The following is a 12,598-nucleotide window of genomic DNA, read 5'->3' as shown; positions in this document are numbered from 1 at the left end:
CATCCATCCGTCCGCCCTCCCTCCCTCCCTCCCTCCCTCCCTCCCTTCCTTCCATCTTACTCTGTTGCCCAGGCTGGAGTGCAGTGGCCTGATCTCGGCTCACTGCAACCTCTGCCTCCCGGGTTTAAGCAAGTCTCCTGCCTCAGCCTCCCGAGTAGCTGGGACCACAGGTGCGTGCCACCACCTGTATTTGTAGTAGAGACAGAGTTTCACCAGGATGGTCTCAATCTCCTGACCTCATGATCCACCCACCTCGGCCTCCCAAAGTGCTGGGATTACAGGAGTGAGCCACCACACCCGGCTGCAGTGATCCTATTTCTAAACAAAGTATATTCTGAGGTACGGGGGATCAGGACTTGAACGTATGCATTTTGAGGGGACATGATTCAGCCATAACATGGCTGTGGCTTATTTTAAATCTACACAGTGCCGCGTGCACTTGGAAATGACTAGAAAAATGTGAAAATCACAGGGCAACCAACAGAAACAGATTTTTCCCCCTTGAGTCTTGTGGCCACTTCCCTGGGGGTGACAGATATCTTTGTCTGTGAGGATGGATCTGGTAGAGGGTGTATTTAGCAGTGTACTTCTTCACACAGGGTCCTGGCAGCTGCAGAAGCTGCGCCCCTTTCTCCAGCATATTAGGAGAAAGGTCAGTGCTGGTAATGTTCTGTGTTCAGTTGCCCTCTTATCTGGGTCTCGCTTTTCCCCTAAAGGCATCCAGGAGCAAACATGACATGCACAGGTAGACTTTGCCAAGGCACCACTATTTCCAGAAGTTCTTGTGGGAGAGAGTAGACTTCTTACTGTAACCCAGGAAGAACAGCAAATACCTGCCGGGCCAGAAGTGCACACAGTTACTCTGTTCCTGTTATGGCATTAATGCTGCTTTCAGGTGCGGACTACATTGTGAGAGATTGAAAATGCCATTTCCTGGAGACTAGTATTGATGATGAAGGTCTGACAGCAATTTTAATGATATTTAAAGGGCAGATTATCGCCTTTTGCTTATTTGGAGATGAGGATGCAGTGGGGCAGATGTCCCAGCATATTCAATGCCCAGAAGGAAGAAGTTAGGCCTGACATTAACCCCAAGCCTCTTCCAAGGGCTGCTGAGACTTAACACCCTTCCCACCACAGAAATGTCACCTGACAGGTATGGCTGCCCAAGGCTTCCCGGGCTGCAGAGGGCTTTCAGTCCATGGTGGTTGTCTTTTTTATGTTATTTGTCTGTAGAAGTACTGTAGCCAGGAATGACGAGAGGAAGGAAATAGGTACCATCGTCCCATCACTCGAAGGCAGCCCTTGCTAACGTCTTAATGCATCTCTTCACAGTTGATTCTATGTTTATTTGGTTGTAAATAAATCATAACAATGCATATTACATGCTAAGCCTTTTGTAAATATTTCAGACACCACAAAACTGTCTTGTGCATATGCTAACACTGATTTACCTAGGATCCTGTTATTGAAGGTTTAGTGTGTGCTCAATATTTTTGTCCATTTCACTGCCATTTTCCAAAGAGAAACACATCCCTTTGTGACTCTAAGCTAGGTTAGAGAGCCTTGTTTGACAGTGTTGGACATCAGTATGGTTTTTGGAAGATTAATTTATTAGTGTCTTTTCAGAGCTTGTAGTTGCCCGTGATCTTGAAGTGAAATACTTATTCAGTGACTTTTGTCTGAAACGCTTGGACTGATCATGCAAGCATTCTCCAGGACTGTTCAAACCCACGTCGTGTATAGTGAAAGCAACTAAATTATATTTGAAAGGAACAAAATAATATTATCTTTACAACATGCGAGACCAAATGGGGGACAAGATTGGTGTCAGGAGCAATTTGGCTGAGTCTGTTTCTCATTTGTATGATACGTTTTCACCCAGCCTGTATTGTGGTCACTGAATAGCTATTTTTCATCTGGTCTGCTGTATTACCAGCTCTTCTAAGCACCAGCTAATGCTATTTTCCCGTGCAAAAGAAAAACATGGTTTAGAATAAGGACACTGGAGCCCTTTATTGTTGACAATGAGCCTTTATTTCCCACATCTCATTAGGATGTTTCAGGAGGCGAGTGGTGAGCACGGTGTAGGGGGCCGCATTTCCTATTGATTTATTTGCTGTTATAGAATTAATTGAGTCTGGACATGGGGACTCATTTTCTTGGACATGTAGCAGGTAATCATGCTTCTCCTGTACATTTGAATTGCTTTCCAGATGGTGTGTTGTACAGGATTTATCTTTAATATGATTGACTAGAAGCAGAGGACCTGCGTATGTTTGCATACATGCTCTGCAGTGCAAAGCCCCCAGCCCCCACTGTAGAGATGGTTAACTCCCTCCTGGGCTCATCTGAGGACCTGGGCCTTGGATTGTCACTGTATGTAGCAAAGACAGTTTCAAAGGGTCCTGGATAAAGGCTCTGGGAGGAGAGAAAACGCCTATAGTATATTATGAGGGAAACACAGAATAAACAGCATTACTTATTATGCAAAACCAGGACATAACGTGGGTTCAGCAGGGGAATAGTTAGTGTCTTAGTCAGCTCAGGCTGCTATATCAAAAAACACCATAGACTTGGTGGCTCCAACAGCAGACATTTATTTCTCACAGTTCTGTAGGCTGGGAAGTCTGTGACCAAGGTATGGGCAGATTCAGTGTCTGGTGAGCTCTGTCTGCTTTCTGGTTCATAGGTGGCCGTCTTCCTTCTGTGTCCACACATGGTGAAAGGGGCAAGGCAGCTCTCTGGGTTCTTTTTCTTCTCTCTCTCTTCCCGCCACCACCCAGGTTTGAGCGATTCTCCTTGCCTCAGCCTCCCAAGTAGCTGGGATTACAGGTACACGCCACCATGCCTAGCTAATTTTTTTTTTTTTTTTTTGTATTTTTAGTAGAGATGGGGTTTCACTCTGTTGGCCAGGCTGGTCTCAAACTCATGACCTTGTGATCTGCCTGCCTTGGCCTCCCAAAGTGCTGGGATTACAGGCGTGAGCCACCGCGCCCGGCCTGGGGTCTCTTTATCAGGGCACAGTCCCACTCATGAGCTCCACCCTCATGACCTCATCACTCCCCAAAGACCCCACCCCCTAATGCCATCACACTGGGGGTCAGGATTTCTGCATGTGAATTTTGTGGGGGGAGGCAGACATTCCGTCTGTGGTGGTCAGATGATCCCTATTCAGCTGGGAAATAGGATGTAGCCATTAAAACGATACCTATGGAGAGCTTGTTGCTTACCCCGTGTTAAAAGAGAACAACATGGATCTGTGTTTACAGTAAGGTCTCGGCTATGCAAAAGAGATGCACAGATAAAAGACTGGAAAGAAAGAAACCACCAAATGAACACCGGCTTTCTCCGGGTGGGACAACTGCGAGTGGGCCTCCATTCTTCTCTGTTTCCTATTGAGAACACTGAGCAAAACAGATTGTAGTCCTCGGTGCTGGGAAGTAATGTGCCCTCAGAAGCAGTCACTCTCTGAGTACAGAAGTCTGCCCACATCAGTTTCACAAATGATGTGCTAGATGATTAGTCATATCTGCGGCTCTCTCCTGCCCTCCTGCGGGGCAGCTGTCCCCATATAACAGTTGTGTCCCTAGAAGGAGTATGCAGTTAAAGTAATTTGAGATCTTTTGACCGACGTTTAGAGAGTCTGGCGGCCCAGAAAGCTGGAATTTGGCAGCTATGTGGGACCTTCCTTCAGGCACTAAAGGGCTTTCTGAAAAAGTTGCTTACACATTGAGGTGTCTTAAATGGAATTCTTTATCTAATCAGACTGCAAACTGCTTCTGCGCAAAAGGCAATGTGTTAGTTCCTTGCAGGAGTATGCTTTTAGTGAACTAAATGAGATACCAGAAATCCAGTAGGAGAACTCTTTCTTTGAAAGAAGCACTTATTTCTGCCTACATTTTTGCCCACCTTTCCTTCTCACCTCCCCTTGACCACACCCTACCTTTGTGGCTTGGGAATTATCTGCTGTGCTCTGCATAGCCGCGTCCTGCCAGGCTACCCACCTTTGCCCTTGTTTGAAGAAGCTGGGGACAGTTGTCCTCGCTCTCCATCCCCTGGAGTAGGGGAAGAAGGCTTGGAATGTGGAGGGCCTAGGCTACCAGGGGACGGCCTTGTATTTGTTGACAAGGAGGTCAGATCCATTCCCTGGGCAGTCATCAGAGACCTGCAAGCCTCTATTTAGAGCAGAGTTTTCTTTTTTTTTTTTTTTTTGAGATGGAGTCTCGCTCTGTCGCCCAGGCTGGTGTGCAGTGGCCGGATCTCAGCTCACTGCAAGCTCCGCCTCCCGGGTTCACGCCATTCTCCTGCCTCAGCCTCCCGAGTAGTTGGGACTACAGGCGCCCGCCACCTCGCCCGGCTACAGAGCAGAGTTTTCACGTGCAGTCTTTGGACCTCCGACATGAGAACCACCTGTAGCTCTGGACCTGGCCTTTGGCCCACCACCTTGGAATCTTGGACCATGAACCTGCACACTCTCCAGGGGGGCCTTGTGCCCACCACAGTGAGCGAATCACTGCGTTGGAGGAGTACGTCTTGGCTTTCCACAGGGACCTCTCCCCGCTTTCCGCAGTCCCTCTAAGATGCACCCGTATTCCATTGCAGAGATGCACTTTGCATACACAGCCAGGGACCGTGTCACCTGGCCACAGCCACTCCCAGCCACCTGTGTCAGCAGAGTTCCCTGTTCCCATCTAAGACATTCACCTCATCAGGCATCCTCTCCCGGACCACTTCATTGACATTTTCCTTAACTCCCTTTATGTAGTGTTTATGGAGTTCAGGCCTGCACTGGTTACTCTCTTCTTTAACTCACTTCAAGCCCTGCAGGCACATACTGTCATTTTCAATTTCCTAAGGAGGGGAAGGCCATCTCCCCATTAAATATCTTGCCCCAGGCCTCACAGTAAACAGAGGTCTGAATTGAAACAAGGACCTTCAGTCTTCATCTTTAACAGGCGGGCTCTTTGTCTTACACCAATAGTGCCCCGGTAGGTTCAGTGTAATTCTGTGGAGTCTTTGAAGACGTGACTGCCTTCCTGGGCAGCTGCTGTGGGTCGCTCACCCTTTGTACCCATGGGAAAGAGAACTGGATCAGAATGTCTGTGGTGTCAAACTCAGGAAAAGAGCTGCTGTTAGCCAGTGCTGGCATTGTAGTCATGGTGAAAAACGGGATCGTTACCAGTCCACAGCCAAGCCACATATTGCAGCCTGAGGCAACAGGAAAAATCAAGAATACCGATCCTATCTTCATTTAAAATGTTGATATTTTGTTCATCATGGATTTATTTTGTATTAATTTTGATTTTTAAAGCATTGCATTAAAATATTATTTATTTTGATTGCTTAGGTTTTTGGGGCCTCCCTTGTCCTGGTTCAGCCCTGGTAAAGTGAAAGCATTTTCATTACAATGAGGAGTAAGTCAAGGGTGCCTCTTAGTGCCATTTTTAACTGTGCAGGGAAGTGCAAGGCAGGACAGTTAAACAAGATGACCACATGCTGGAAAGGGGAAGCAAAATGGTGACTTCTGAAGGTGACATCATTTACCTAGAAAAACATTATCAACTAAAAACTATTAGTATTTAAAAATAGCTTAGTAAAACCTATTTTTACAAAATCAGTATCATTTTCTTCTGTATACCAACAATAACCAGGTAAATAGATAAGAGATCTATTCACAACAGCCACAAAAATATTATATTTAAGAAAAAACTTAGATGTCTACAGCTATAAAGAAATTTACAAAGCTGTTGAGAGGCATTTAAGGCTTGAATAAATAGGAAGATTTTTTTTTTGGGTGAAATTGGGTAAAAAGACTCAGTGTTGTTAAGTATGAAAAATTTCTGAGGCTGGGCGTGGTGGCTCACTCTTATAATCCCAGCACTTTAGGAGACCGAGATGGGCAGATCACTTGAGGCCAGGAGTTGGAGACCAACCTGGCCAACATGGAAAAACCTCTTCTCTACAAAAAACACAAAAATTAGCTGAGGGTGATGACACATGTCTGTAATCCAAGCCACTCAGGAGGCTGAGGCACAAGAATCACTTTAACCCGTGAGGTGGACTGCCGTGAGCCGAGATCATGCAGCACTTTAGCCTAGGTGACAGAGTGAGACCTTGTCTCAAAAGAAAAAAAATTCCCTAAAGTAATTTATAACTTAAAGTTACTCCAGCCAAAATTGCAATGGAATACTGGGGATACTTGAAACCACTGACTCCTAAGTTCTTTTGGGAGAATAAATGTGAAAATAGCAGGGGAAGATGAAAAAATGAGAATAATGAGACAGAACTTGCCTCACGTCATATTAAAATATGCTCTAAAGTCATAATAATGAAAATGGCATGGTACTGTTTCTGGGCAGATAGAAATGACATAGACTAGGAAGTCCAGGGACAGATCTAAGTTTATGTAAGAATTTAGTGTATGATGGCCGGGCATGGTGGCTCACACCTGTAATCCCAGCACTTTGGGAGGCTGAGGCAGGTGGATCACGAGGTCAAGAGATCGAGACCATCCTGGCCAACATGGTGAAACCCCATCTCTACTAAAAGAAAAAAAAAAACATTTAGTCCCGCCACTTGGGAGGCTGAGGCAGGAGAATCACTTGAACCTGGGAGACGGAGGTTTCAGTGAGCCAAGATCACATGACAGCATTCCGGCCTGGCAACAGAGCGAGACTCAGTCTCAAAAAAAAAAAAAAAAAAAATTAGTGTATGACATGCAGGGTGACCAGCCATCCCAGTTCCTCTGCAACTGAGGGTTTCCTGGGACATGAGACTTTGAGTGTTAAAGTTGAGATGGTTGGTCACTGTAAGACGTGAGAAACAGAATGGTCTATTTAATAAAGGGTATTGGGTTATCTAAGTAAAGCTGTGGTGCCCACACTTTGCTGTATATTGGAATCACCTGGGAAACGTTTAGGACTATTGATGCCTAGTTCCTATCTGAGGCATTCCAGGGTCATTGGTATGAGGTGTGACCTGGGCGTCAGGATTTTTAATGGGTAACAAAGCTTGAAAATCACTGGGGTAACCATCATGGGGAACACAAAGCTGCTCCCTACCTTGTATGTGTAAACTTTCTCATGGGTTAAATATTTCTATGTAAGGAATAAAGGATTCTAGACAGTGACTGGATTTGCTTGCTCCAAGGGAAGAAGTTTGACCTCTTCCATGAAAAGTCTGGAACTTCTGGAGCTGGGGGCAGGTGCAGCACACAGACTCAGGGAGTTTCAGGGGAGCACCTTATTCCTGTGCCTCTAGGAGGGGTGGACATTTTCCCTGGAAGCAAACAGATCTGGCTGAGGACAGCCTATCTCTGTTGTACCTAAAAAATACAGGCACCTCTTCACATCTCAACAATGAAGTCCCAGATCACCACCCTGACTGCCTCCAGCTCACCATAAAATCATCTCCCACTGTATATTACACTGTCCAGCCATCCAGCACTCGCTGAGAGACCTGCACTGGTGTCTTAGGAACCCTTTGTTGCCAGCAAGAGCAAAGACAGGTCACATGCCACATCTTGCTGAAGTGAGTTGGTGTTTTGGAAGGTCAAATGGAGGAACTAATTTATACCACGCAGAAAAAAAAATATGAAATGGGTGCTATGAGTGTAAAGTTAAGTGATTTGGAGGGCAAATTCCAGAGATATTCCAGGAGGAGAAAAAGGCCATTAGGGAGAGAAATAAAAAAGAAATAGCAAGAATCTTCCTGTAGCTAAAGATATGGGACTTGATACGGAAAGGGCTCAGCAAATGAATCTCACGTAAAATTAATGAGACCCTCATAAAATTAAAAAAGACCCTTATCCAAACATAGTTGGCTGGAATTTCTGAACTCTTAAGAGTGGAGAGGAAATTGTATCAGCTTCCAGACAGAAGGAATAGATTTTTGTAACAAGATAAAAAGAATCTGATTAGTAGTATTAAAGTGCACATCTGTGAGGCTGTAAGCTAGCAGACAGTGGAACAGTGTTAGCAAATTATTGTGAAAAGGATGCAATGCAATAATGTTATACCCAGCAAAGATATCATTCTGTGTGAGATCAGAGCCATTTTATAGACACAAAAGGGTTACTTCCTAACTAAACAAAATGACTCTAACAATTATTTTTACAAAATAAAAATGAAATCCCCCTAAATAGTTCAAGAGAAAGAAATGCAAAAAGTATAGGAAGCAGTGGTAAGTGATGAATTGAGTAATTGTAGTCCAAATTACGTGGTTGTGGTAGTGTTACACATCTGGGATAAATTTTCTGAAATCATTTGAAGGCTTGGAGAGCTAGTGGGAAACACCAGTCGAAAATAAACTCCTGATTCTGTTGTGGTTCTCCTACAGTGTCCTCAGTGTTTTCATTTTTGAAAACTTGGACAGTATTTTAATAGGATCGGGGACTGTTCCATGTTATTGTAATGTGTATTTTAGTCCTTATGTCTTATATTGGCCTAGAGAATATTTTATTTAGTGTTGGTATACATATTTCTATGTGCACATCACAGATTTTATCCCCGCGGATGACGGAGAATTTGAAGTTAAGAAAGCAAGAGTACTGTGTACTTTAGTTCGTTCTCTAGCAAGTGTGTACATACCTTCAATGTGCACAGCTTGGTGTCTAGAGCCTGGCGAGATACAGGGATGCCATAGAGATGGCACCGCTATGCAAGGAATGGGAGCTGTGTGCTCATGTGCCAGTGATGTACCATCTGCCCTTTGCTGTCCTGATAGTTAAGACGTGGACATCTGGTTGCGTGTTAGCAGCTGCATTCAGCACATGCTTCTGAGAGACCGTCTTGAGGAATGTAGTTACTGGTGATTGTGTCCGAGAGTTGTGGTTGCTAAGTCCCTGACATCACTCCTGCAACCTGTCTCTTGTGACTGGCTGTCATCTGTGAAGATAAGAAATCTGGTGTCAAGTTGTGTGTGGTCTTTGCGGCAGCTCAGTGTTCTTGATGTGTCCTCTGACACATCTGGGTCGCTGACGTCTTAGTGAGTGCTGGCCCGTTGTTCTCTTCTGGGGAACAGCTCTTTTGAATTGTCCTGCCAGTTTCTGGGTCTGGGAATGGGGTAACAGGCCCTGCAGGGTCCCTCTCAGTGACAGTTTTGCTGGTGTGGGACATCTTTGCTGTCTGTGGGCCACTCTAGGGAGAGTGCTGAGAATCGTTCTGCTACTAGTGATGCTCTTGAGACACGGCCATGGACAAGCCTGTGCAGGTGGCGGAGTAAGCATCGCTTCTTTCTATGTCAAGTGTCCTTGAAGTGAATTCACACGTTGGAAGCATGTGGCTCCATCAGTAATTGTGCCCACACTCTGAGTGTCGGGACTGGATGAAATAATTACCTCCTTCTTCGTTCTTTTGGGAATGTTCATACTGCTGTAACTGTGACTATCTGGTACACTCAGTCTTATAACAAGATGTGTTTTGGGCACTACTACAAACAAGGTGCTGTGTTGGGAGCTCTGGGGGATATAATATGGAAGGCCTTGAGTTTGTGCCCTAAACTAAAGAGACAACAGGGGAAGAGGAGGTACAGGAAGGCAAGATCAGAGCCCGGGCAGTGACTGCTGAGGGTCACTGATAGCTCCTCTCTTTCATCTTCACTCCCTGCTCCCATCTGAGCCCAGATCCCTTTGCTTCTGCCACCTAAGGTGCTCGCTGAGCCACTTCTCCACTGTCCTCTCTACTGTTTTAGTTTAAGCTCTCCTTTTTTTTTCTTTTTAAAAATTGCAGTAAAATAGACATTTAAAATTTACCATTTTAAGCATTTTCAAGTGTGCAAGCTCTTAACTGGACTACTGGAATATGTTTTTTTAAATAATTGAACTATCATACAAGCAAAAAGGAATGTGTAATGTAAAAGTACAGTTTAAATAATATGACAAACACTTGGGGAAACACTTAACTTAAGAAGTAGAACGTTGCCGGGTGTGGTGGCTCACGCCTGTAATCCCAGCACTTTGGGAGGCTGAGGCGGGTGGATCATGAGGTCAGGAGATTGAGACCATCCTGGCTAACACGGTGAAACCCCGTCTTTACTAAAAATATGAAAAGTTAGCTTGGTGTGGTGGGGGGCACCTGTAGTCCAGCTACTGGGGAGGCTGAGGCAGGAGAATGGCATGAACCCAGGAGGTGGAGCTTGCAGTGAGCCGAGATGGCGCCACTGCACTCCAGCCTGGGTGACAGAGCAAGACTCCATCTCAAAAAAAAAAAAAAAAATAGAACGTTAAGCAAACTTTTGGACGTCCTCTGTGCCACTTTCCTGATGCTAGCCCCTTGCTTTCCCCAAGGGGATAGAATAACCTTTTCAGTCATCTCCCTGCCTCTAGCCTCTGTCCCCATGCCAGGCCTAGAGAGACAGGGCTAAAAGAAAAAATGTTGATAATTGCTCAGTGACTCTGCATATGTCTTAGTCTGTTTTCTGTTGCTATAACAGAATACCTGAGACTGGGTGATTATATAAAGAATGGAGATTTGTTTTTGACAGTTCTGGAGGCTGGGAAGTCCAAGGTCAAGGTGTCAGCATCTGGTAAAGGGCCTTCTTGCTGTGTCATCCCAAGGCAGAAGGTGAGAAGGTGAGGGAGAGTGAGAGAGAAAGCAGGAGAGAGCTGAACTCACTTTTATAACAAACCCACTCTCACAATAAAGAACTTCCTCCCAAGATAGAGACGTTAATCCATTCATGAGAGCACAGACCTCATGACCTAATCACCTCTTAAAGGTCCCACCTCTCAACACTGTTGCATTAGGGATTAAGTCTCCAACACATGAACTTTGGGGGGCATATTAAAGCCATAGCAGTGTGGTTTGGGGGATAGAGTGCAGAGTCCGGGGCACGGGGTCCAGGCCCTCTCCCAGTTTGGCCTGCCAGGTCTCTGCAGCTGCCCTGTCACCCCATGATACCTGCAGGCTGCAGCTGCACCCTTTGTCCTCTTCCCGCCATGGCCAAGCAGTGCTGTCCCCTCTCTTGAGCCCTCCAGCCTACCATGCTGGGGACTTGTGTTGAGCTTTCCTGCACATTGCTCAGCCTGGATGGTTCCTGTGCATCCAGTTCCTCTGCAAGCATTGTTCGGTTTGAAGGGAAAGAGGAGGGAGAGGATGGGATAAGCCTGAAGGGGAAGGGACCCAAGTTAGTCTTTGAGGGGCCATGGATTTAGATTGGGAAGAGTTAACATCCCTCCTCATCAGTCCTCATTATGTCTTCTTAATGAAAGCTGCTCGTTTTCTTCTTGAGAGCAAACAACCCGATCTTATGACCATTTGTCTTGGTCACCTGGGCTACCCAAATTGAGTGAGAAGTCAGGCAGGAGCCGGTGGGTTCTTGGGGAGAGGCAGGTATCCTGGCGAGTTGCCGGTGCCTCCCTTGACTGCTTTTCCTGGAGCTCCGTGTGCCCTCATTCTTCTTGGCGTGGATGCATGTTGTTCTGATGATGAGTCAGCCGGGGTGGGGATGGCGCATTGTTTGAATGGATGTGCATTCACATTGCTGCGGGAGAACGTGGTGGGAGGTGCTGTGGTGAAGTGGCCCCACACGTGGCTGGGCTTTGTGGAGTTTTGACTCTGTCCTTCCCAATGTTCCTCCCCACAGTGGCTGCCTCTGGGTGATGACGGCCGCATGAGCACCCGCCATGGCCCACCGGAAGCGTGAGAACGCGGGGAGCGGCATGTTGGACCATAGGGTGAGACCGGGTCCTGTCCCCCACAGCCAGGAGCCCGAGAGTGAGGACATGGAGCTGCCCTTGGAGGGCTATGTGCCCGAGGGCCTGGAGCTGGCTGCCCTGCGGCCAGAGAGCCCCACGCCCGAGGAACAGGAGTGCCACAACCATAGCCCCGATGGGGACTCCAGTTCCGACTATGTGAACAACACCTCTGAGGAGGAGGACTATGACGAGGGCCTCCCTGAGGAGGAGGAGGGCATCACCTACTACATCCGCTACTGCCCCGAGGACGACAGCTACCTGGAGGGCATGGACTGCAATGGGGAGGAGTACCTGGCTCACGGCGCGCACCCCGTGGACACTGACGAGTGCCAGGAGGCGGTGGAGGAGTGGACGGACTCCGCGGGCCCACACCCCCATGGCCACGAGGCTGAAGGCAGCCAGGACTACCCGGATGGCCAGCTGCCCATCCCGGAGGATGAGCCCTCTGTCCTTGAGGCCCACGACCAGGAAGAAGACGGTCACTACTGTCCCAGCAAAGAGGGCTACCAGGACTACTACCCCGAGGAGGCCAACGGGAACACGGGCGCCTCCCCCTACCGCCTGAGGCGCGGGGATGGGGACTTGGAGGACCAGGAGGAGGACATCGACCAGATAGTGGCAGAGATCAAGATGAGTCTGAGCATGACCAGCATCACCAGTGCCAGTGAGGCCAGTCCCGAGCATGGGCCTGAGCCGGGGCCTGGGGACTCTGCAGAGGCCTGCCCACCCATCAAGGCCAGCTGCAGCCCCAGCAGGCACGAGGCAAGGCCCAAGTCACTGAACCTCCCTCCCGAGGCCAAGCACCCCGGAGACCCCCAGAGAGGCTTCAAGCCCAAGACCAGGACCCCAGAAGAGAGGCCAAAGTGGCTCCCAGAGCAGGTAGGACTCTGGCTGTCCCAG

The 12,598-nt window shown here is 47.4% G+C and overlaps 1 protein-coding gene across 2 annotated transcripts in view; it reads left to right on the top strand.

Annotated features, from left to right (window-relative positions):
- The window catches only part of APBA2 (amyloid beta precursor protein binding family A member 2), a 231,806-nt gene that overhangs the window by 156,456 nt on the left and 62,752 nt on the right, over window positions 1–12,598 (top strand). For both annotated transcript variants that reach the window (XM_025389991.1, XM_025389992.1), the window contains one exon: window positions 11,587–12,577. In XM_025389991.1, the coding sequence (XP_025245776.1) occupies window positions 11,627–12,577 (951 nt within the window). In that variant the 5' untranslated portion in view covers window positions 11,587–11,626. The remainder of the gene's footprint in view (window positions 1–11,586; window positions 12,578–12,598) is intronic.

This window comes from Theropithecus gelada, chromosome 7a (genome assembly GCF_003255815.1).
Source record: "Theropithecus gelada isolate Dixy chromosome 7a, Tgel_1.0, whole genome shotgun sequence".
NCBI classification, from domain to species: domain Eukaryota; kingdom Metazoa; phylum Chordata; class Mammalia; order Primates; family Cercopithecidae; genus Theropithecus; species Theropithecus gelada.
The sequence above is the reverse complement of the archived record's forward strand: the minus strand, read 5'-3'. Positions and strand labels throughout refer to the sequence as shown.